This window comes from Dendrobates tinctorius, unplaced genomic scaffold (genome assembly GCF_039654945.1).
Source record: "Dendrobates tinctorius isolate UK_male_01 unplaced genomic scaffold, ASM3965494v1 ptg000162l, whole genome shotgun sequence".
NCBI lineage: Eukaryota > Metazoa > Chordata > Amphibia > Anura > Dendrobatidae > Dendrobates > Dendrobates tinctorius.
The window spans coordinates 43,087,501-43,112,337 of record NW_027361829.1 but is presented as its reverse complement, the minus strand read 5'-3'; the positions used below and the strand labels follow the sequence as shown (position 1 = coordinate 43,112,337).

At 43.8% G+C, this 24,837-nt stretch overlaps 1 protein-coding gene across 1 annotated transcript in view; it reads right to left on the bottom strand.

The window, feature by feature from the left end:
• Positions 1 to 24,837, bottom strand: part of SFRP4 (secreted frizzled related protein 4) — a 120,989-nt gene that overhangs the window by 25,640 nt on the left and 70,512 nt on the right. Inside the window, exon 4 of the mRNA XM_073549981.1 lies at positions 16,484 to 16,682. Within this exon, the coding sequence (XP_073406082.1) occupies positions 16,484 to 16,682 (199 nt within the window). The remainder of the gene's footprint in view (positions 1 to 16,483; positions 16,683 to 24,837) is intronic.

Sequence of the window (24,837 nt, the reverse complement as noted above, 5' to 3'; positions counted from 1 at the left end):
GAAGCATCACATGATTTTTCGAACAGCGCCAATACTTTTGTTCACCCTCTTTTTTATGTTTGGTGTGGAATTATATCCAATTTGGCTTTAGGACAATTCTTTTTGTGTTTTTTCATTTAAGACAAATTAAATGAAGATAATAATACCAAAGAATTTGTGTTTGCAATCATTTATTCAGGAAGAAACTGAGTATTATCTGACAGAATTGCAGGGGTGTCAATACTTTTGGCCACAACTGTATATATATATATATGTGTGATATATGTGTGTGTCACTGACATATACAGTTTTTATATATGTATACATATATATATATTACAGTATATTGATATAGAAGGGTTAATGGTTTGCCTTTATCTGCCTTTAATTCTTCAATTGCCTTTTGCCTTTCATTGCTAGAATTTATTCTTATGACACAACAGTTTGTGTGACGCTTCAGGGATTGGCAGCGTCCGAGAGTGGACCCTCTGGGTCGCGGAACTGAGGCCCCCGTGACGAGCACGCCAGGTGGAACCGACCCCTATACAGGGACCATTAGGGGCAGGCCCACGGGGGTCAGACACTGTGACAGATGGAACCAAGAGGGGCGGCTCGAAGGACCGGTGTGGCTACAGGCAGGACCGGGATACCAGACAGGGACCAAGGTACAGGACTCTGTGCACTAAGCGCGGAGAGAGGCACCAGAAACAACTAAGACGACAGACAGACAGCAGACAGGAGAACTGGACAGGGAACGGGGCAGGCACTGGAGGGCAGAACTGAGACGAAGACCAGAGGGGACATAGGCTGAGGAACAGGGACCAGGCAGAATGGATGACAGGCAGGAAGGATGGTAATAGAACACAGTGGCTGAGACAACGAAGGCAGGGACAGGAGGAATCACGAGACTGAGGAAAAGACTATAGACTAGGCAGCCAGATTAGCGCAGGGTAAAGCACACGATAACCAGGCATACTCCCATTATGGGAGATGCCTGATATATCCCCTGCCAGCAGGTGATTGGCTGACCGTGATCTAGACGCCGCCCACCACAGAGTTAAGAAATCTGAAGGGCGCGCGCCCACGGCCTACTAAGGCGCATGTGCAGGCCGAAGCTGATGTGGAGAAAGGAGGAGGTGGGAGCGCGCATGAGCAGGAAGCAGTTTGACAGGATGCGGCCGTGTAAAAGGTCGCAGCGGTGTGGCCTGGTGCTGGTGGAACGGCGGCGGGCACGGCCGCCGACGTTACAGTTTGCCAGTCTTTTCTTCAAGGAAATTATGCTTCTTATCATATATGTTCTCAATAGTCAGCCACAACGTGTTCTGGGTACATGGTAAACAAGGTATGACCCTGAGGTGACGGTGGGGGCTACATGAGCTCAATAGAGTTACATATTTGTTGTAAATGGTATAAACGATTGCCTTGTGTTTCATTACGTCAGATAAAGTGACTTGCTCACAATCTGTGTGCAGTTTTCTTTTTCTCCAAGTGCTTGTAAATTAAGGGCGTAAACTCCTAATTTGGCCTCACTGGTGATCTGGCATGTCTGACTTTGGGTCAGACTGAAAACAGCTACGACAGTTTTGGCGCCCAACATGGGGCCGTGGTAACCAGCCTATTCGGAATCCGTATGTGGGAGCTTCCTGGGAGGTTGGACATGCAAAATCCAGCTGCAGCAAGGTGAGAAAATTTATTCTTACACGTTTTGCACTGCAATCTCTCTGGATCTCTACATATCTCTGGGTAAGGCTGTACAACATGGTTAAAAAGAACCTACATCACCAGTGAGTATGTCCTTATGAGAGTTGAATAATAGAGTAATAAGATAATAATTGTCATTTGTATTATCTGTCAATCTGTTCTGTCAATATACTAACTGGTTGTGTACTGTGTAGCACAGAGCAGGGATAGACTTCTTGCAGTGCTGATATTTTGGTCATTTTGGATTGGCAGTAAATCATATGAGGCTGTAATTTGTATAGGGCTGTGGTTATTTTGTTTTTTGTGATTTTGTTGTTGTTATTTAAGAAGTTGGCTTTGGTGTTCTCAGAATGTCAGTGGACACTGCTGTAGATTCATAAGTTTTGTTAATTTCAAAGTGCAAAATAGGCAGGCTGTGTGAATCCTTGTATGTATGTCTATGAGAACCTCTGAATGAGATGAGAGATGAGTAATTGAGTATAAGGGATATAAATAAGTCCCTGATTGATGAGGGGTCCTGTTATGTGTGGTCCTCTGTATGCGTCAGAGGACATTATTCAACTCACCTTCAGCTTAATTAGGCGGAGTGATTGAGATAAGGGATTTTTGTTCTCTTCTTTTTGTAAAATCAACTGACCACCGAAAAGTGAAAGAAAAAAAAAAATCCCTGAATGAGCATGCATGAATTAATCATCACCATTCTGTGAAGGATGCAGAGGAGTTCTAGGCATAGTGAGTCAAGGGGCAGAGCCCTACAGAATTTTTTCATGGAGTCCTAATATTGTTACCTTTCCAGTTCTTGTGGGAGGTCCAGGACGGATACGTTACAGATATTTCACTCTACATCTGAGTTTGAGTAATGATATAGCTCCTGTTATATGTGGTATTACATTGGAAAGTTTTCTGGAAACATTTGGCCAGAAAAAGGCAAGGCGTGGTTACTCACATTATACAGTTATTTGTCCCTACAGCGAAGTCCCGTGGTCACCAGAGATTGATGAGGGTTTTACAGAGATTGAAATTGATTGAAACTGATTTTGTCTAAGAACTGCTGCATTCTGTTTCAGTGTGAAGGACACTAAATTTCTAAAATTCTGATGGGAGGGATGAATGATGCCCCTGCGCGACTGCTTGTGCATTTCTCCTCTCTTATTTACGCTGAGTGTATAATAGGAGAGGGCACGGAGCTACGCTCAAAATTCTCTGTATTTCTGTCCTTGGTGTAATGCTCGCTAGGAGTTTTGTGCATTTTAAAGCAACAGTTCTTAGTTGAAGTGGAATGAAATTTTGTAAGTTGGAGTTGGAAGTTGAAAGTAAAGTATCGTGCCTAATTTAGAAGGAAACTTGTAAGTGATTGTTTGGTCATTAATGTGTTTGTACCTGCTTCTAGTTGTGTGATTGATATATAGCAAATTGAGGATCAGCAGAAGGAGGTAGCCAACTGCACGGCTGATATGGTAGGTTAGAGGCCTATCACATCAGGGCCTTCTTACTTTAGTCAGCGGGTTTTTTGTTGTGGGTGAGAGTCGCGGGCAAGGAGCCTTCTGGCTATACCTTGGCAGGCTCGTTCTGACTTGCTATGTGTGGCCTGTAAGACAAGGTGCAGGCACACTAGAAGGGCATTTCAGAATAAAGGTGAACTGTCTAAGTTGAAGCAGCCTTCCCACGTTCCATGGAGCTGGACTAGTAGGTAAAAGGCTTATTCCTAGTCTAGTCAGCTGATCTAATGGGTGAGAGGTAAAGAGCCTTCCCGTTGCATCCTGTAGGTCTACCGGGTGAGAGGCAAGGAGCCTTCCCGCTACACCTTGGCAGGCTCGCTTTGACTTGCTACGTGTGACCTGTAAGACAAGGTCCAGGCACACTAGAAGGGCAATTCACAATAAAGGTGAGCTGTCTGACGAATAAGTTGAAGCCATGGCAACTTATTCTGTGTGTGCAGTCAGGGCCCCCAATGGAATTCCGAACTGCTATGCAGATTGTATTCATAGATTGTAAGCTTGCGAGCAGGGCCCTCATTCCTCTTCGTATCTGTTATGATCTATGTGATTATTGTTATGCTGTAATGTCTATCGTCTGTACATGTCCCCTCTGAAATGTAAAGTGCTACGGAATATGTCGGCACTATAGAAATAAAGTGTATTATTGTAAAAGACAGAGAAGAAAGGAAGCAGTAAAACAGGTGGGTCCAATATTGAAAAAGGCAAAAAAGCCAGAGTGTGAATGTTTGGATGTACGAAAACAAAAAGGCACAGACAAGGGAGGAAATTAGCAAGTGAGTAAATGATGTTTGAGAATGTGCAGCAGTATGGAAGTAAGGTGTAATATGAATGTTTTGATTGACAAGTTTAACCAGAGACCCAGACAAAACAGATGGACTTGTAAACACTGTAGTCAGATTCAGACAAACACTGACTGAATAGCTACTTGTGTCACCTGTGCTACCGACCTAAGCGAGTTGTACTAAATCCTACTCGGACAAGATCATATGTAGTGACATAAGAAGCTGACATAATAGTGTGGTTATTGGGTAGTGGGGACATTGACCTTTGAGGAGTAAGCTGACAGTAGACACCAGACAACCAACCACATCAGGACCTAGAAGGGTGACTATAGTAAGAAAGTTGCAGGAGTGTTATCCCTGGAGCCCCTCTGACCAGCTAGCAATGCTGAAGCAGCTGCCTGACCCTGAAAACCAACCATTCCTGTTTTACAGGTGTAGGGTAAAGCAGGTTCTCAGAATGCAGTGACGAGACACGAGACTGAGCGTGGTTTTTGAAATCAACGTTTATGAATTGGAGTCACTGGGGCTATGCTGAATGAACAAAAGGGATAACACCAATCTGTCCACGCAGGGACTCAACAATAACAACACTTTTCTTATCGAGAATGCGACTAATCTGGCTAGACCGGTTGTAATGGGCCACGTACGGCCAACTATGGTCCTTATTTCCTAAAGTCAACTTATCCTTCCAGGCGTCCTTCAGGGTCACAGGCGTGGCTGCTTCGAGCTCGCTGATGCGGTTGCTTTGACACCCCGATATCCAGGGGAAGCTGGGGCTCGACAGGCCCTGAAGGATCTTTGTCGTTGGGGCGCACCAGGCCCTGGAGTAACCCTGACGCTGGGGGCACAACAGGCCCAGAAGGATCTGTGCCGTTGGGGCGCAACAGGCCCTGAAGGATCTGTGCTGTTGGGGCGCAACAGGCCCTGGAGGATCTGTGCCGTTGGGGCGCAACAGGCCCTGAAGGAATCCTGGAGCTGGGGCAATCCTGGGTGTAGATGATCCCCTGAAGACACAGCGGGGTAGGGCTTTCAGAACGACTTAGCTGGCTCCCGCCTCAAAGCACAGTTATGTCGCAGTCCTTTTAAGTGACATTTGGTCGACCTCTACTAAGGGTCCCTCTGTAGACGGGACGTAGGCCTCTACTGCTGCCTATGGCGACGTGGTGTCCACTGAGGCTGGTGATGGGAGGGCCGCAGCCGTGGGCGAAGACAGGGAGGCAGTGTCCAGGCCACTGCAGCGGGTTGGTGTATAGTGACGGCGGTGGCTAGGGGTAGCGGACCAGCCGCAGCAGGGCGAGGAACAGCAGGCACAGCTGCGACCGACCGTGGGCGGAGAACGGCCCCCGGTAGGGGTAAAGCATCAGTCACTGCTCAGTGAATGCGTCGCTTACCCCTCACAGACCCCTGTACGTCTCCCGACTCTCCAACACCCGCTACACCGTCTCTCTCTATATCACACGGTTTCTTGTCTCCTATTCGCCTCTCTGCCAACTGACTTTTGAGCGCGCTCCCTGCTCCTTTTATCCTAGCCCCACCCCTTGCTGCCCTGTCACCTTCAGTCATGTGTTTCTCTTTGTTGCCCCCCCGGTGTCGTTCCTTCAGGAACCCTGATGGCGGTCCCCTTGGTTCTGGCCCAGTCACTTTATGGGGATCCTTCACTCTATGGGAGTCCTCCTCCCCACATTGACACATAAAGGAAATACAGCGGGCATATAAGTGTACCTGGGCAGACCTAGAGAGCTTGGTGAGTTTAAAGGCAGGTGACGTACTAGGACACATAATTAAGACACATACAGATGTGGCAAAGAATCAGGCTTGGGGCATGGATGATAAATCTGCATGGTCTGGGGAGACGTACTGTGAGTCAACTAAAACAGTGGGCTACAGTTGAACAATCAGAGCAGTCTGTACTCCTGACTATTGTGACACAGCAAAAAGGAGAATGTGTAGAGATGTACTTTGGACGGTTACAACTGAAATGGGCTGACATGGGGTACAATCGCATAAACCCACTTGATGTTAAAATACTGGTGAATGCATTCATTGACAGTATGAACAAAGACTTATGAGACGCAGTACAGACAGCCAGACCTGAATAGAGACATGTAGATATGAAAGACCTTCTTAACGTAGCTAAAGGAGTTGAACAAACAAGGACGATAAGACAACCTGTCATGTATGCTGGACACAAGGAAAACAGTGAGTAAGTAAGGGACTTAAGGACATAGAGACAGTGAAGTGCTGGAATTGTGGAGGAAATGGACATTACGCCTGCCACTGCAAAAACCCTACTAAGGAGACTTAAGGCCCCATCACACACAGCGATGTTGCCAGCGAGATCACTGATTTTGTGATGCCACAGCGATCTCGCCAGCGATATCGCTGTGTGTGACATGGATCAGCGACCGACCCCCCTGCCGGGTATCGCTGATCGCGCTCCATCGTCCTGGGCCGTTTTTTGATCATTGGTCTCCCGCTGGCCAGCGCGCATCGCTGCGTGTGGCAGCGAGAGACCAGCGATCAGCGGTGCTGCACGCTGGTTTTCAAGGTAAACAGCGGGTATCTAAGAGCCGCGCGGCCACCATACTGTACTCTCCTGAGGGTATTACAGTCACAAGCCCCCTCTCAGATAAACATTTGTGTAAGATTGCAGCAATGGTGTATATGACAAAAGCAGTGAAACTAACACCCGACACCAAAATGCCTGAGGATGGGGAAATGGGACAGGTGCCAGACACTGTTTGGGCAAGGGGAAAAACCGATGTGGGTCGGCTGCCCATTCCCCCTGTCATGATTAAATTGAAAGAAGGAACCACTCCTCCTTGTTTAAAGCAATACCCCTTGAGCCTAGCCAAATCAATGGCCCTGAGCAGAGATATTAAAGAGTATGTTAAGGCAGGGGTTCTGGTGCAAAGATCTTCCCCCTGCAACACCCCTTTGTATCCCATTAAGAAAAAAGGACCGAAAGGTTCCCCTGACACTTATAGAATGGTTCATAACTTAAGGGCTATTAATGATGTTACAGAGAGTGTGACCTCAATCGTCCCTAACCCACACACATTACTGTCACAGATCCCAGCAACATCAACATGTTTCACAGTCATTGATTTGGCGAATGCATTTTTCTCTGTACCCCTGTACCCTGACTGTCAGTATCTTTTTTCCTTTACTCATGAAGGTAAACAATATTGTTGGTCAGTCCTCCCACAAGGGGGAAAGAACTCCCCTACCATCTATTCAACAGCAATGGCAGGGGTGCTTGAGCAATGGCAACCACCTCACCCAGAGATAGTAGAATTACAGTACGTGGATGACCTTTTTCTCTGCTGCCTGGACCACATGTCCTGCAAGGAAGCTACAGTTTCCTTGCTATGTTTTTTGGCAGAAAAGGGTTGCAACGTCTCACATGACAAATTACAGTATTGCAAATAAAAGGTGACATTTTTGGGACATTGTATTACCGAAAGTACAAGACACCTGACTGAAGACAGGAAACAGGCAATTCAAAGTCTCCCTCTACCCAGGTCAAATCAGCATCTACGCTCTTTCCTAGGCTTGGTGACCTACTGTAGGCCTTGGATAAGGTCTGCTTCACAAATGATGCAACCACTTTATGACTGCTTGTCATCAGCCCATATGATCTCACTCAAGAAGCAATTGATTCCTTCCATTCTCTCAAACTGCTCATTGTGTCAGCCCCGGCCTTAGGCATTCCAAACTATGACCATCCATTTTTCTTGTTTTGCACAGAGCAGGGAGGACATGCTACTACAGTATGGACACAACAACATGGAGGGAAACAGTGACCAATAGCTTACTACTCAGCACAATTAGACCCAGTGATCAGAGGGTCACCTACATGTGTCCGTGCAGTAGGAGCAGCTGCACTACTACTAGGAAAGGCATGTGAGATCACGCCGACTTTTCCTTTGACAATTTATTTCCCACATGACATCCATTCCATAATCGTACAAGTTCATCCAAAACATCTGTCTATGGCCAGACAGCTCCGACTTGAATGCGCTCTACTAATTCCTGAGTATGTCACCCTCAAAAGATGTAACGTTCTGAATCCCGCCACCCTACTGCCTGTTGATTCAGAAAAGGGGGAATTGGTGACCGTATTAGCAAGTGAGGAAGAATACTTTGACATGATGTATGAACATGACTGCATAGAACTGATGCACTGTCAGGTGACAGTGTGGTTTGCACACGTTCATGAAAAACGTGTTCCTAATGCAGATTTTGAGTTTTTTGTAGATGGCTCCAGATACCACCAGGATGGGTGATTCTACACTGGATATGCAGTAGTATCCTCACAGGAGGTAATCCGAGCTGAACCACTCCATCCTCACATGTCGGCACAGGAGGCAGAGTTGAAGGCAGTCACTGAGGCGTGTAGAGCCGCTGCAGGTAAAGTCGATAATATTTACACAGATTCGAATTATGCATGGGGAATAGCCCATGATTATGGCCCTATCTGGAGAAGCAGAGCGTTTCTTACATCAGGCGGAAAGCCCATTAAGAATGTAGAGCTGGTGAAACATTTGATGGAGGCATTGATGTTACCAGTCCAGGTTGGCATTGTCAAGGTAAAAGCACACACAAAAGGTGACTCCGTGGAGGTAGAGGGCAACAGAAGGGCGGACGAGGCAGCTAAAGTAGCAGCAAGGCGGCCTAGGGAGCAGTGGACGGTGGCGGGGAGTCAGCGTATTCCAGCCACACTGAGCCTAGATGTCCTGAAATCCCTCCAGCAACAGGCTGCCCAAACAGAGAAGGAACACTGGGGGAGACTGGGAGCTGAGCTGAACTCAAATGGAGTATGGGAGGATAAGGATAAATTGTGCCTACCGAAGTCCCTGTTCCCAATTATGGCGCAAGCAGCACATGGCCCCACTCACGCCTCAAAAAGTCACATGTGTGCCATGGTAGATGCCTTTTGGATCGCTCCTGGTTTCAGTTACGCAGCCGCGAAACTTGTACAATCATGCCTCATCTGCGCACTGCACAACCCAGGTAAAACAGTAAAAGTCCCTAAGAAAGTGACACCTAGGCCTCTCTACCCGTTTCAGAGATTGCAGATTGACTACATACAGCTACCCAGGGTAGGAGTGTATGAATATGTCCTAGTATGTGTAGATCTCTTCTCTGGTTGGCTGGAAGCCTATCCGGTAAAATGTGCAAATGCTAAAACGATTGTAGACAAACTGATGAAAGAACTGTTCAAATAGAAAATGCCTAGGGAAGACTGCTTCCAAAAGTATCAAAATCATCAAAAAAATGAGAGAAAAGAAGCATCGCCTAAAATATAAAAAATTTTATTGACTTCATTATTTTAAAATACAATAAATGCAATATAAAGGTCACAAGAATAAAACCGTGCAGACACTATGACAATACAAGCTTTACTCTATTAGTAAGGTGCAAAAAAAGTTTCTAGGTAAGAAAAAAGCCTATGAGACGGACAATTGCTAAAGTGCATATGCAGTATATAAAAATGGATATTCAGGGGTTAAACGGTAACCTCCTATAGTTAGTCCAAGTTTATGGAGAACCATACATTTATAATCATAATAGTATCAGAAACCAAGTGGCTTTCAGGTCACAAAAGTGCAGCAAGGTCGTCTAGTGATAATGTGGCACATAAATTAGTCATTGCAAAGTGTATACTAGCTGTGGCCCATAATATATCTGCCTCATTGGCTATAATCAGATGGGCCGCTAATCACTGGTTTCAGTTTAACATAACGCGGCCTAAGGTACAAATGTGGTGGCGGGAATATGATTCAGACGTCGGAAATATGGTCGCCAGGAGTAGGACTGAAATCCCTCACTCAGACCCTCTTCTCAATGATGGACTGTGGTTCAGTCTTCAACACACTGGAGAAAATACCTGTGGTGAAGACAATAATGGCCTCCGTATATACACTCATGATCAAACACAGGTAAATGAGATAGTGTACCAAGATGGTGATGAAGGCTGTAAAGCATCTAAGGGTAAAATAATAAGGAAAGAAAGGGGTAATTATACATTTGGTATAAAAGGTGAACGAATGAATAATACTTGGTGTGCCCATAAACCTATGTCAGGACTTTTGAATTTATACCAATGTATACAGACCCCTGGTCACGTTTGTGTTCTCCCAGAAGGAGTATTCTTAGTGTGCGGACATCGTGCCTACAGGTGGGTGAGCCCAGAAATAAGAGGGGTTTGCACTCTTGCTAAACTGACACCAGCCACATTCATAGTTCCTCATAGTAAAATAGACACAGCAGCAGTTCCAATTCATATTTTGAATAGAAGGGCTGCAGGCAATAAGTCCTGTGTCAGGAACACCACACTGAACTTGCTCACTGAGCCAGTGTGCGTGTCCTGAGTAAAGCGAACAGTGCTCCAAGATACCAGTGGAGCGGGCAGCAGCCGAGTAGATGTGTACTTCAGAGCTGCAGGACCTGAAGCACATGACTGCTAGGGGCGTGGCCTAAACTCCAGAGAGCTAGGAGTTGCAAGATAACTCCTAACGGGGTAACTGTGAGACAAAGTTACCAGGGGGCATAGACAGGGAGAATAGTCAAGACGTAGCCAATGAGTCACACACAGAGATAGCTGCAAAGGTACAAGAGGGGCGAGCAGAGAGTAGTCAGGTCACAGGCAATGAGTCATACACAGAGATAATAACGCAGTACAAAATCAACAGGCAAACTCACAACGGGAAACAGAACCAGGTCAGAACCATATAAACAAACTATAGCAACAAACAGGCACACAGGGGTCAGCACACTAGGCCAAAGGCAAAAGTATAACTGTGGGGATTGAAGCTTCCCAGGGGTTTAAGAAGCTCTCCCAGAACCAGAAAGAGGCCACAATCATTAACCCCAGATGTGCAGGTCAAAAACCTGCACTGGGATCATGACACCCTGTCCAAATGGTAGGCCGCATCTAGTAGAAATGGGGATAACAAACAAAATATTCAGTAGTATGCTAATATACCCCTTCATAACACAAATGTGGGATAAATTAGTGGAAGCTACCGATTACCTGGATGATCAGATTTTCAAGATTCTTGAAGTTCTTAATGAAACTAATACAATACAGATACAATTAATCATAGTTACTAACCAACATACTATAGTACTAGATTACCTGACAGCAAAAGAAGGAGGAATGTGTCAAATAATTGGTCCCACGTGTTGTAATTATATCGACCCTGCAGGCAAGCTCCAGATCAGGGCCAGTATAGACAAAATAGGTGAACTTAGAGACCAATGTTTAAAACAACACAGTGCAAACAGAGACTCCTAGTGGGGTAACACATTCTCTTTTTTAAATCCAGCAAATTGGTTTAATGGCCTAGCAGGATGGATTTTTGGCATTGTACAGACTTGTATGCAAATTTTGTTGTTTTGCTTATTGCTTTATGTAGCCATAAAAAAGCTAATATATGTATTACTTAAGCTACTGAATAATGTATGTGTGAAAAAGGAATCTAAGGCTGAACCTTCCATAGTGTATCATAGACCCCAGACAGCCATTGCTGACGGGGAAAGTGAGTGTCCACACTGAGGGTGGATGGGCGAAGCAGGTAGGAAGCCTACTTATGGGTACTAGACCCATGAGACATTAGCTCCTTTGTGGACATCAGCTGACCCTGTGGCAAAGGTTATACCATTTACAAAAAGGGGAAATTGATATAGAAGGGTTAATGGTTTGCCTTTATCTGCCTTTAATTCTTAAATTGCCTTTTGCCTTTGATTGCTAGAATTTATTCTTATGACACAGCAGTTTGCCAGTCTCCTCTTCAAGGAAATTATGCTTCTTATCATATATGTTCTCGATAGTCAGCCACAACGTGTTCTGGGTACATGGTAAACAAGGTATGACCCTGAGGTGACCGTGGGGGCTACATGAGCTCCATAGAGTTACATATTTGTTGTAAATGGTATAAAAGATTGCCTTGTGTTTCATTACGTCAGATAAAGTGACTTGCTCACAATCTGTGTGCAGTTTTCTTTTTCTCCAAGCGCTTGTAAATTAAGGGTGTAAACTCCTAATTTGGCCTGACTGGTGATCTGGCATGTCTGAATTTGGGTCAGACCGAAAACAGCTACGACACAGTATATATATATACATACTGTATATTATATATATATATATATATATATATATATAGTGTATATATCTATTCTATCTATTCTAACCTGTCACTCTGATTATACTGTACGCGACAGATGACTTGCTGGTTTTAATCAATCTATCATATATATATATGTGTGTGTGTTTTGACGAATATTTCCTTTGAAAACGATTTGTAAATGGCCGAAAATTGCTGTATGTAAAAGCTCATGTTAAAATCACATTGCAATCGCACTGCATTCCAGATGTAAATCGGATGCTAGGTATAAGAAATCGGATGGTACTCGCATTACACTCCTCCAACTCTCAGCAGGGAGACTCGGACTGATTCTTCATACTGTAAGTGTGACCCTGGCCTTACACACAGATGGGAACTATATGCTTTTATTCTGTCAATTATATTTAAACAATACAATTTAACCAATAGCAATAAAGTATTTAGTTTATTTATGCTAATTAAAAAAATTATCACAACAATGCAAAAATGAATTCCGTGGAAATAAAATAGATGACCCATCACTCTTAGGTCATTTCTGCATTAGTATGTAAAGGACAAAGCCAGGAGTGGGTCCCAAACACTGAAGAGGTACCCATTTTTTATTTCGCTTGTTTTTTGTTTCTCTACAATTGTGGTTTTTCTTGGTGGAAAATACTGAGCACAGTACACCCCTGTGACAATTTTGAACCCTCTGCCACCAATCCATTATGGTAGAGGAGGTAAATTAAAGTCAACAAATACATTGATTAAGTATGGAGATGAAAAGATTGCTTAACCGACAAGTAAGGAATCCAGGTACCGTATATTTGAAGTGGCTTGTACAGCATTTACTATTCTTTAAAAGGGGCCCTGGTTCTTACAAAAGTATTACAGTCATGGCCAAAAGTTTAGAGAATGACACAAATATTAATTTTTACAAAGTCTACTGCTTCATTTTTTCTAATGGCAATTTGCATATACTCCAGAATGGTATAAAGAGTGATCAGCTTAACAGCAATTACTTGCAAAGTCAATATTTGCCTAGAAAATTAACTTTATCCCCCAAAACACATTTCAACATCATTGCAGCCCTGCCTTAAAAGGACCAGCTAACATCGTTTCAGTAAATGCTCCATTAACACAGGTGTGGGTGTTGATGAGGACAGGGCTGGAGATCAATCTGTCATGATTAAGTAAGAATTACACCACTGGACACTTTAAAAGGAGGCTGGTGCTTGGCATCATTGTTTCTCTTCTGTTAACCATGGTTATCTCTAAAGAAACATGTGCAGTCATCATTGTACTGCACAAAAATGGCCTAACAGGGAAGAGTATCGCAGCTAGAAAGCTTGCACCACAGTCAACAATCTATCGCATCATCAAGAACTTCAAGGAGAGAGGTTCCCTTGTTTCCAAAAAGGCTCCAGGGCGCCCAAGAAAGACCAGCAAGCGCCAGGGCCGTCTCTTAAAAGTGTTTCAGCTGCGGGATCGGGCTACCAGCAGTGCAGAGCTTGCTCAGGAATGGCAGCATGCAGGTGTGAGTGCATCTGCATGCACTGTGAGGCGGAGACTCTTGGAGCAAGGCCTGGTCTCAAGGAGGGCAGCAAAGAAGCCACTTCTCTCCAGAAAAAACATCATGGACAGACTGATATTCTGCAAGAGGTACAGGGAGTGGACTGCTGAGGACTGGGGTAAAGTCATTTTCTCTGATGAATCCCCTTTTCGATTGTTTGGGACATCTGGAAAACGGCTAATTCGGAGAAGACCAGGTGAGCGCTACCACCAGTCTTGTCTCATGCCAACTGTCAAGCATCCTGAAACCATTCATGTGTGCGGAGGCTTCTCAGCCAAGGGAATGGGCTCTCTCTCAGTCTTGCCTAAAAACACAGCCATGAATAAAGAATGGTACCAAAATGTCCTCCAAGAGCAACTTCTCCCAACCGTCCAAGAGCAGTTTGGCGATCAACAATGCCTTTTTCAACATGATGGAGCACCTTGCCATAAAGCAAAGGTGATAACTAAATGGCTCAGGGAACAAAACATAGAGATTTTGGGACCATGGCCTGGAAACTCCCCAGATATTAATCCCATTGAGAACTTGTGGTCAATCATCAAGAGACGAGTGGACAAACAAAAACCTTCAAATTCAGACAAAATAAAAGCATTGATTTTGCAAGAATGGACTGCTATCAGTCAGGATTTGATCCAGAAGTTGATTTAGAGCATGCCAGGGAGAATTGCTGAGGTCCTGAAGTGCTGAGGTCCTGAAGTAGAAGGGTCAACACTGCAAATATTGACTGGCTGCATTAACTCATTCTAACTGTCAATATAACCTTTTGTTATTCATAATATGATTGCAATTATATTTCTGTATGTGATAAAAACATCTGACAAACACACATAAAAACCAGAGGGCAGCAGATCATGTGAAAATATAATATTTGTGTAATTCTCTAAACTTTTGGCCATGACTGTAGATCTGATCCTTCTCTAAATATAGGTCTCCAGCACTGACGGTGTTGTCCATTACCCATACAACCCCTTCTTAAATAATATATTCCCCAATGTGAGATAAAAATAACAGATACTCAAAGGAAATGTGACTACTGCAGCCCATTTGCTGCCACTATGAGTGTCTGAGCAAAGGGTCTGAATACTTATTACCATGTGATATTTTGGTTTTTCTTTGTTAATAAATTTGCAAAAATTTCTACTTTTCTGTTTTTTTCAGTCAAGATGAGGTGCAGAGTGTACATTAATGAGAAAAAAATGAACTTTTTTGAATTTACAAAATGGCTGCAATGAAACAAAGAGTGAAAAATTTAAAAGGGTCTGAATAATTTCCGTAATCACTGTATATCTCTATGCAGGAACACAGATCATAATTCACCTTGTCCTTTTATCATCGCCTAAGTTCCACACACCTCCCCTTGATGACTCACAACAGGGCTAGTCATGGGACGTGGCTTCAGTTTCAGAAAATTATGAGATTTCCAATTTCCAGGAGATTTACACCCCTGGGGATCACAGGCAGGATCTAATACCGTCATATTTTTTATCATGATTTTACCATAACCCAGAGACCAAACATGATCTGATTCACATAATTTATTACAGGCAGTTATTTAATTGGAGGGATTCTAGTGAACCCACGACAAAGTGAGTGAGTGAGTCGCGTCCGTACCCTTGCTAAGACGCCGAAAATCTATATCTCATGAATATCGAGTTGATACAAACCCCGATATTTATCGCTTTCTGTCGGAGACACAAAGCCTGGGGAAGTTCTTTCATCATAGCAGCACATCATGGAGAAGAGCCTAAGGGGTACTTCACACTAAGCAAGATCGCTAGCGAGATCGCTGATGCATCACCGATTTTGTGATGCAACAGCGATCTCGCCAGCAATCTCGCTGTGTGTGGCATGCATCAGCGACCACCCCCCACTGGGTATCGCTGATCATGCAGGAATGTCCTGGGCCTTTTTTTGATCGTTGGTCTCCTGCTGGCCAGTACGCATCGCTGCGTGTGGCAGCGGGAGACCAACGATAATCGAGCTCCCAGCGCTGTAAGCAGACACTGGGAGCTGGTATCCAGGGTAAATAGAGGGTAACTAAGCACGCACGTCGCTTAGTTACCTGCTGTGTACCCTGGATACCAGCGTGCTCGCACTGGGAGCTGGTATCCAAGGTAAACAGAGGATAACTAAGCTCCACGCGTGCTTAGTTACCCGCTGTTTACCCTGGATACCAGCTCCCAGCGCAAGCACGCTGGTATCCATGGTAAACAGCGGGTAACTAAGCGACACACTTGCTTAGTTACCCGCTATTTACCCTGGTTACCAGCGTCCTCGCTGGTCGTGATCGCTGGTGAGTCATCCTGTTTGACAGCTCACCAGCGATCATGTAGCTACGCATGAGCGATCCAGGTCGTATCATTGTCGGGATAGCTGGTGCATCATTTAGTGTAACGGGACCATAATGCTCCTCCCTTAATCAAACAAACCGCAGACTCCATGTCCATTAACAGCAAATATACCAGGATCTTAATGTTTTCTACGAGAACCAGGGAATATATTATTTCAGTGACGGCTGTCAACTACATCGACAACCCATTTAAGCCATGATATGATTGTCTGCAGGGGCTTAAAAATTGTATTCTCTTTAACACATACCGCTTGAAGAACGGCTGGATACAGAACATTCCTGACAGTCTTACAATAATCCTTTTGTAATCACAAAAATAATAATTGTACATTAAAAGGTATTTATATAGCTGTTTAATTTTTGATTAACCATTTGGAGGCAGGACTCTAACAAACTAAAATAGTTATAAACTACGGTAAGTCTAAGTATTGTTTTGCTATAAAGACTATTGGGCACAAATTTTTTGACAAGATATTAACATTTCTCACCTTGAACGCCATTGGTAGCACATTATAAGAACATCTTGGCTAGGAAGTAACTGTGGACACTGGCAAGATGAGTTGGTGATAAGAGGCACTTGGTATCGAGGAATAGTTGTTGAAGATTTCAATGTTTCTTTCACTTCCACTACTGTAGTTATTTCATTGCAATTACTTCTACTGACACTTTTTACTTTTGCATGGATTGCTAGAAAAGAAAACAGTGAAATTATATTTCTAGAGATTGTGTATTTTTTATGCCATCAGGAGTTGTAAATGACGTCATTTCAGTGGCCTCCAACCTTTATGGCTTTGAGAGCCACATTCAGCTTAGAGAGAAGGTCGCGAGACACATTCAGCACTGAGAAAGGGCAGCAAGCCACATCCAGCTCCCACCCCCTTCAAAGTAGTGTCAACCAAAGTCCCCATTACAGGTATAATGATAACCAAAGCTTTTCCACAGAAATCACTCCAAAGCAGTACACTGAGATCCACGGGTTCCCACAACACCCCCATTCAGTATTGTCCCATCAAGGACTCCCAACACACTGTCACATCCAGCTTTGTGCACCTCCTCTAACAGGTACTACCATCCTCCAGCGTACCATACCTAAAACCTCTCTAAACCCCTAAGGGCTACTCACAAAATTCACCATTTTGAGATGTACTCTTCATACCTGTTTGCTAGACCTGGACCTAATGCACCAAGCTGGCAGACAGTCACGAGCCACAATTCCTGGGACTGCGAGCCACATGTGGCTCCAGAGCTACAGGTTGAGGACCCGTGATTTAGATGCTGCTGTAAACATCTGATGGTAGTATTTAAAAGGAGTGGTTGCTGCATGCACATCACCTCCATTCAGCCCCAGTTACATGAATACAGGGTATTGATGGGTTAGGATGGCAGCTAGGGGCCTATTGAAAGCCTCCATCACAGCTATCTTGGCACTCCTGTAAAGCTCAGTAACAGGCTGAGCATCAAAGGAGACTGATTTTGAATGGACAATCAAAGGTTCAACTGGAAAAAATAAAAAAATAAAAAATATAAAAATGCAAATCCCTATACCCTTATTCAAATAAAGAAATAAAAATAAACATATTTGAAATTGCCATGTCATTTAAAGTCTAGCCTTTTAAAACAATGGCATAAGTAGTCTGAGGGGCCGCGATGCAAGATTTGGAACGAGGCCCCCTCATACTGAAGAAATGTATATTATATATAAAATACATGTCATGGTTAGGACATGGTTAATGTCCTGTTCTCACAGGGTTAACTTTTGCCGGCCTCTCTTTGGATCTGGGAGGAGTATTTATACTCACTCCAGACTAGCATTCTCTGTCAGCTATACTGTTATTCTGGCTGTGTGTCTGACCGACCCCCTGGTGTGCGTGTATTCTGCATTGCTTGTTTGATTCCCGTGTATGACCCGGCCTGTTCCCTCACTCTATACTCCGTCTCTCATTTTGGTACTATTGTCTTCTCCGGTTCTGACCTCCTGGCTTGGCTATTGTTACTCCGTTGAAGTTTGTCCCTATTGTACCGTCCATTGCCCGTTCTGGTTTTCTGATCTATTGCTACGTCCTGACTATTCGCTCTGTCTAACCCTTTGGTTCTGCTATCTGCTATTTGGTTCTGCTATCTGCTAATCCTGCTATCTCGTGCTTTGACCCGGCTTGATCTGGTTTCTGTCTCTGTCTATGCCCCTTTGTAACATTGTCCTGTAGTTACCTTTCTAGGAGCTTCCCTGCAGCTCCTAGCTCTGTGGAGCTTAGGCCACGCCCCCAGCAGTCACGTGCTTCAGGTCCTGGAGCATGCATCGTCACCGCTGCTGCCCACTCCACAGGTATCTTTGAGCACTGTTTTTGTACTCAGGACACGCGCACTGGCTCAGTGAGCAAGTGCAGTGCGGTGTACCTGACAATACATATATACAGTGTGTACAGAAAGTATTCAGACCCCTTTAAATTGTTCACTCTTTGTTCATTGCAGCCATTTGGTAAATTCAAAAAAGTTCATTCTTTTTCTCATTAATGTACACTCTGCACCCCATCTTGACTGAAAAAAACCCCAGAAAAGTAGAATTTTTTGCAATTTACCAAATGGCTGCAATGAAACAAAGAGTGAAAAATGTAAAGGGGTCTGAATACTTTCCGTACCCACTGTATATATATATGTATAAAAAAGCACAGCAACACTCTGTAAATGCCAAGACATATAGTGTCAATGGAAATAACAACTTCCAATTGCATTGTCCCTCAGTAAGATGTACTTACAAAAAAAGCGAAGGTTCTTAGCGCATATATTTGCCAATTCATGTGTGCCCATCAACCATGGCAAGGTGTCACTTCTCTGATAGGTTCTGTGATAACCCTTCCATATCCTACTGTACATGCCACTTTCGGGCTAAAAAGCCTACAATAATGGACAAACATGTCTCTCCTGAGCTACAAGCCAACAATGGGCAAGTAGAACTGGTTGAGAACACTAGCAGGTTAATGGGAGGAGTGCGAAGTATCCACAATCAATGATGGTTTCGGAAGCCATGTCATCTGCTAGTGTAGGTCCACTGTGTTTTATCAAGACCAAAGTTAGCACAGCCGTCTACTGGGAAATTTTATAGCACTTCATGCTTCCCTCTGCAGACAAGCTTTTTGTAGATGTAAATTTCATTCTCCAGCAGGACTTGGCCCCTGTCCACACTGCCAAAAGTACCAATACCTGGTTTAAAATCAGCAGTATCACTTTGCTTGATTGGCCAGCAAACTGGTCTGACCTTAACTCCATAGAGAACCTATGGATTATTGTCAAGAGGAAGATGAGAGACACCAGACCCAACAATGCAGACGAGCTGAAGGCTGCTATCAAAGCAACCTGGGCTTCCATAACACCTCAGTAGTGCCACAGGCTGATAACCTCCATGCCACTCTGCATTAATGCAGTAATCTATATATATATAAAATTGAATGTATGTGTGTTGTGTGTGTATCACCAACCATTCACGAAGCATCTTTCATTTCATCAGAGCTGTTTAAAAGAAGCTGAGCTGTGACTGGTTGCTATGAGCAACAGTTTTCCCACTCGACAACACCTCAACAGACACTGACATGATGGGAGAAATCTAGCATCCCCGGGAACATAAGCTCCCAGCCATTATCTGCCCCCCAGAAAGGAGCAGAGAGCACATGACAGAAATGAATCACCCCCTCCCATGCTCATATACCCATCACACATCCTCCATCCCATAGGCACATCTTCCCTCATAAAGGGATCTCAGGTATGGAAGTTAGGGCAAATCCCTCAGCTCTCTGATACTGACCCTAGGCGGCCTCTCTTAAAGGGATCATTGGTATGGAAATTAGGGAAAATCCATCCAGCGCTTTGGTTTTGACCCCAGGCCTCTCTTAAAGGGATCCTCGGTATGGAATTAGGACCGTTCCACTCAGCGCTTTGGTTTTGACCCCCGGGTCTCTTAAAGGGATCCCCGGTACGGAAGTGAGGGCAAATCCACTCTGCGCTTTGGTACTGACCCCAGGCCTCCCTTAAAGGGATCTCCGGTATGGAATATAGGGCAAATCCTTCAGCACTCTGATTCTGACCCTAGGCTTCTATTAAGGGGATCATTGGTATGGAAGTCAGGGCAAATCCATCCAGCGCTCTGGTTCTGATGCCAGGCATCTCTTAAAGGGATCCCCGGTATGGAAGTTAGGACCGTTCCACTCAGCGCTCTGGTTCTAATCCCAGGCTGATGGGATGATGTGGGATATTAGGGGTAGTAGCCTGGTGGCTCCCGCTGATGCGATGATGTGGGATATTAAGTGTAGTAGTCCGGTGGCTCTGGCTGACGGGATGATGTGGGATATTAGGGGTGGTAGTCCGGTGGCTCTGATGGAATGATGTGGGATATTAGGGGTAGTAGTCGGGTGACTCTGACAGGATGATGTGGAATATTAGTGGTAGTAGTCGGGTGACTCTGACGGGATAATGTGGAATATTAGTGGTAGTAGTCCGGCAGCAGTGACGGGGTGATGTGAGATATTAGTGGTAGTTGTTCGGTGGCTCTGGGTGACGGGACGATGTGGGATATTAGGGGTAGTAGAATGGTGGCTCTGGCTGACGGGACGATGTGGGATATTAAGGGTAGTAGTCCGGTAGCTCTGGCTGACGGGATGATGTGGGATATTATAGTGAATGTGGCTATGCAGAGTGAGCGGGGTTATACACCCAGCTTTATATATATATAGATATTTAATCATTATAATTTGTTATAGCTAACCGTAGTTAGTTACTATGTCGGGGCAGCGCCGGGCTCTTCAGCTAGTTGATACTAAAGGAACCCCGAGCAAGTATTGAGTGCATTTACTGAATATACATTTCATTTGGCCAACATTTAGGATTTTAAAATCATTTTTTCAAGCTGGTGTTATAAATTATTCTAATTTACTGAAATAATGACTTTTGGGTTTTTATTAGCTGTAAGCAATAATCATCAAAATTAACAGAAATAAACACTTGAAATAGATCACTCTGTAATGACGCTATATAATACAGTTGTAGTCAAAAGTATTGACACCCCTGCAATTCTGTCAGATAATACTCAATTTCTTCCTGAAAATGATTGCAAACACAAATTCTTTGGTATTATTATCTTCATTTAATTTGTCTTAAATGAAAAAACACAAAAGAGAATGAAGAAAAAAGCAAAACATTGATCATTTCACACAAAACTCCAAAAATGGGCCAGACAAAAGTATTGGCACCCTCAGCCTAATACTTGGTTGCACAACCTTTAGCCAAAATAACTGCGACCAACCGCTTCCGGTAACCATCAATGCATTTCTTACAATGCTCTGCTGGAATTTTAGACCATTCTTCTTTGGCAAACTGCTCCAGGTCCCTGATATTTGAAGGGTGCCTTCTCCAAACTGCCATTTTTGATCTCTCCACAGGTGTTCTATGGGATTCAGGTCTGGACTCATTGCTGGCCACCTTAGAAGTCTCCAGTGCTTTCTCTCAAACCATTTTCTAGTGCTTTTTGAAATGTGTTTTGGGTCATTGTCCTGCTGGAAGACCCATGACCTCTGAGGGAGACCCAGCTTTCTCACACTGGGCCCTACATTATGCTGCAAAATTTGTTGGTAGTCCTCGGACTTCATAATGCCATGCACATGGTCAAGCAGTCCAGTGCCAGAGGCAGCAAAGCAACCCCAAAACATCAGGGAACCTCCGCCATGTTTTACTGTAGGGACCGTGTTCTTTTCTTTGAATGCCACTTTTTTCTCCTGTAAACTCTATGTTGATGCCTTTGCCCAAAAAGCTCTACTTTTGTCTCATCTGACCAGAGAACATTCTTCCAAAACGTTTTAGGCTTTTTCAGGTAAGTTTTGGCAAACTCCAGCCTGGCTTTTTATGTCTCGGGGTAAGAAGTGGGGTCTTCCTGGGTCTCCTACCATACAGTTCCTTTTCATTCAGACGCCGACGGATAGTACGGGTTGACACTGTTGTACCCTGGGACTGCAGGGCAGCTTGAACTTGTTTGGATGTTAGTCGAGGTTCTTTATCCAACATCCGCACAATCTTGCGCTGAAATCTCTTGTCAATTTTTCTTTTCCGTCCACATCTAGGGAGGTTAGCCACAGTGCCATGGGCTTTAAACTTCTTGATGACACTGCGCACGGTAGACACAGGAACATTCAGGTCTTTGGAAATGGACTTGTAGCCTTGAGATTGCTTATGCTTCCTCACAATTTGGTTTCTCAAGTCCTCAGACAGTTCTTTGGTCTTCTTTCTTTTCTCCATGCTCAATGTGGTACACACAAGGACACAAGACAGAGGTTGAGTCAACTTTAATCCATGTCAACTGGCTGCAAGTGTGATTTAGTTACTGCCAACACCTGTTAGGTGCCACAGGTAAGTTACAGGTGCTGTTAATTACACAAATTAGAGAAGCATCACATGATTTTTGAACAGTGCCAATACTTTTGTCCACCCTCTTTTCTATGTTTGGTGTGGAATTATATCCAATTTGGCTTTAGGACATTTCTTTTTGTGTTTTTTTATTTAAGACAAATTAAATGAAGATAATAATACCAAAGAATTTGTGTTTGCAATCATTTTCAGGAAGAAACTGAGTATTATCTGACAGAATTGCAGGGGTGTCAATACTTTTGGCCACAACTGTATATGCGTTTCACTTTATGTATTTAAGAACTGAAATAAACTAACTTTTTGATGATATACTAATTTTGTGAGATGCACCTGTATATCCCCCATCCTGTTATATTTCCCTCATCCTGTTATACGTCCCCCATTCTGCAGCAGTTCAGTAATGTAAAGGAAAAATAAACCATTATTCTCACCAGAGATGTACATAGAAGGCATAGGACCCCATAGCAGAAGTATAATGCACTCCCCATAGTCCTCTGTATAGTATAATGCACAGCTTATAGGGCTCCTTATATTATAATGCACCCTCATAGTCCTCCATATAGTATAATGCATCCCATAGTACTCCATATAATATACTGCACAGCCCATAGTTCTCCATAAAGTATAATGCACATCCAGTAGTCACCCATAAAGTATAATGCGCACCCCGTAGTCATCCATAAAGTAAAATGCACAGCCCATAGTCATCCACGTAATATAATGCACAGCCCATAGTTACCCATAAAGTATACTGCACAGCCCATAGTCATCCATGTAATGTAATATAATGCACAACCCATTGTCTTCCATATAGTATAATGCACAGCCTATAGTCCACCATAAAGTGTAATGCACAGCCCATAGTCATTCATGTAATATAATGCGCAGCCCATAGTCATCCATAAAGTATAATGCACAACCCACAGTCCTACATAAAGTATAATGCCCAGTCCATGGTCACCCATAAAGTATAATGCACAACCCCTAGAAATCCATGTAATATAATGCACAGCCCATAGTCATCCATATAGTATAATGCACAGCCCATAGTCATCCATGTACCAGTATGAACACTGATTTAAAAAAAAAAAAAAAAAACTATAATACTCACCTTCCCTCTGCTCCCTATGGCTTTCTGATGCCGGCAGCTGGCTTCAGTGTGTGATGGGAGTGCATGATGTTACTGCCATGTGACCCTTGTCATGTAAATGCCGACGTCAGCTGCTGGCCTCTGATTGGCTGACAGCCTGCAATACACTTAAGATGGATGTGTGTCCAAGGACGCATATCGAGTTAAAGTTTTTGATGGCATCAGAGGCAGTGAGAACAGTGGTCATTACCCCCGGTTTCAAAATATAAAATGATTTATTTACATGGTAAACTAAAAAAAAAGCCCTGAATTGTGGTCTTTCAGTCAGTACATACAATTTTTTATAATTTGCTGAACCTGGAAAATTTGCTATTTACTTAGAGTGAATAGTCTTAAATGGCTACCATTTTATACATTACAGAAGATGTATGAGACAGAGAAGACTAACATGACCTACCATAAAGCCTTGCAGCTAGAGATGAGCGACTTTGCCTTTTTTAGGGTCGAGTTGGGTTTCATGAAATCAGACTTTCTCAAAAGTCGAGTCGAACGAAGTCGGACGACTATCGGGAAAAGTCGAAGGTCCAACTGAAACACGAAACCCAATGCAAGTCAATGGGGAAGCAAAGTCGGCAGGGAGTGGAGCACAGTAAACACACCTACACGCCGGACTGCTTTTTTAAAGTGCGCAAAATCTCTCTCTCTCTCTCCCAGACGCTGCACATGTCATCTCATTGCCACAGTGTACGTCCTTGCTCAGTGGCTGAAAAAAGTCACGTGCAAGCATTCTGGGAAATCCGACTTTGGCGCTCATTTTGCCGACCGAATGGCCGACTTACAAAGCAAGCTTTCGAGACAACTTACGTCTCTTCATCAGGCTGATATAACAAAATATTTGAAGAAACCTTATTTATATACAGTTTAAAGCACATGCTGGTGTGATACAAGGACATTTCAATAAACAAATACTGAGCTAGAAGAGAGAATCTGGGCAGCCAAACTCAAGTCAGACTAGAGAATAAGAAAAACTCTGACTGGACACCTCCCTCTGGCCGCAACACCATTTTGGACCAATATATTGCCTCATTTAGACATTCGATGCAGTCCACGATATTGGATAAAAAAGCAAAGGAAACATCTAATATCAGTTTGCAGGAGAAAAGGGCGATTCACGGCCTTAAGAACAAGAGGGAGATCACTATTAAGCCTGCGGATAAAGGTGGTGTCATAGTTCTCCTTAATACAACTGACTACATCAAAGAGGCACACAGACAACTGATGGATATACAGTACTACACCAAACTGGATGATGACCCAACTCCAAAATATCTGAGGGAGTTGAAAAGA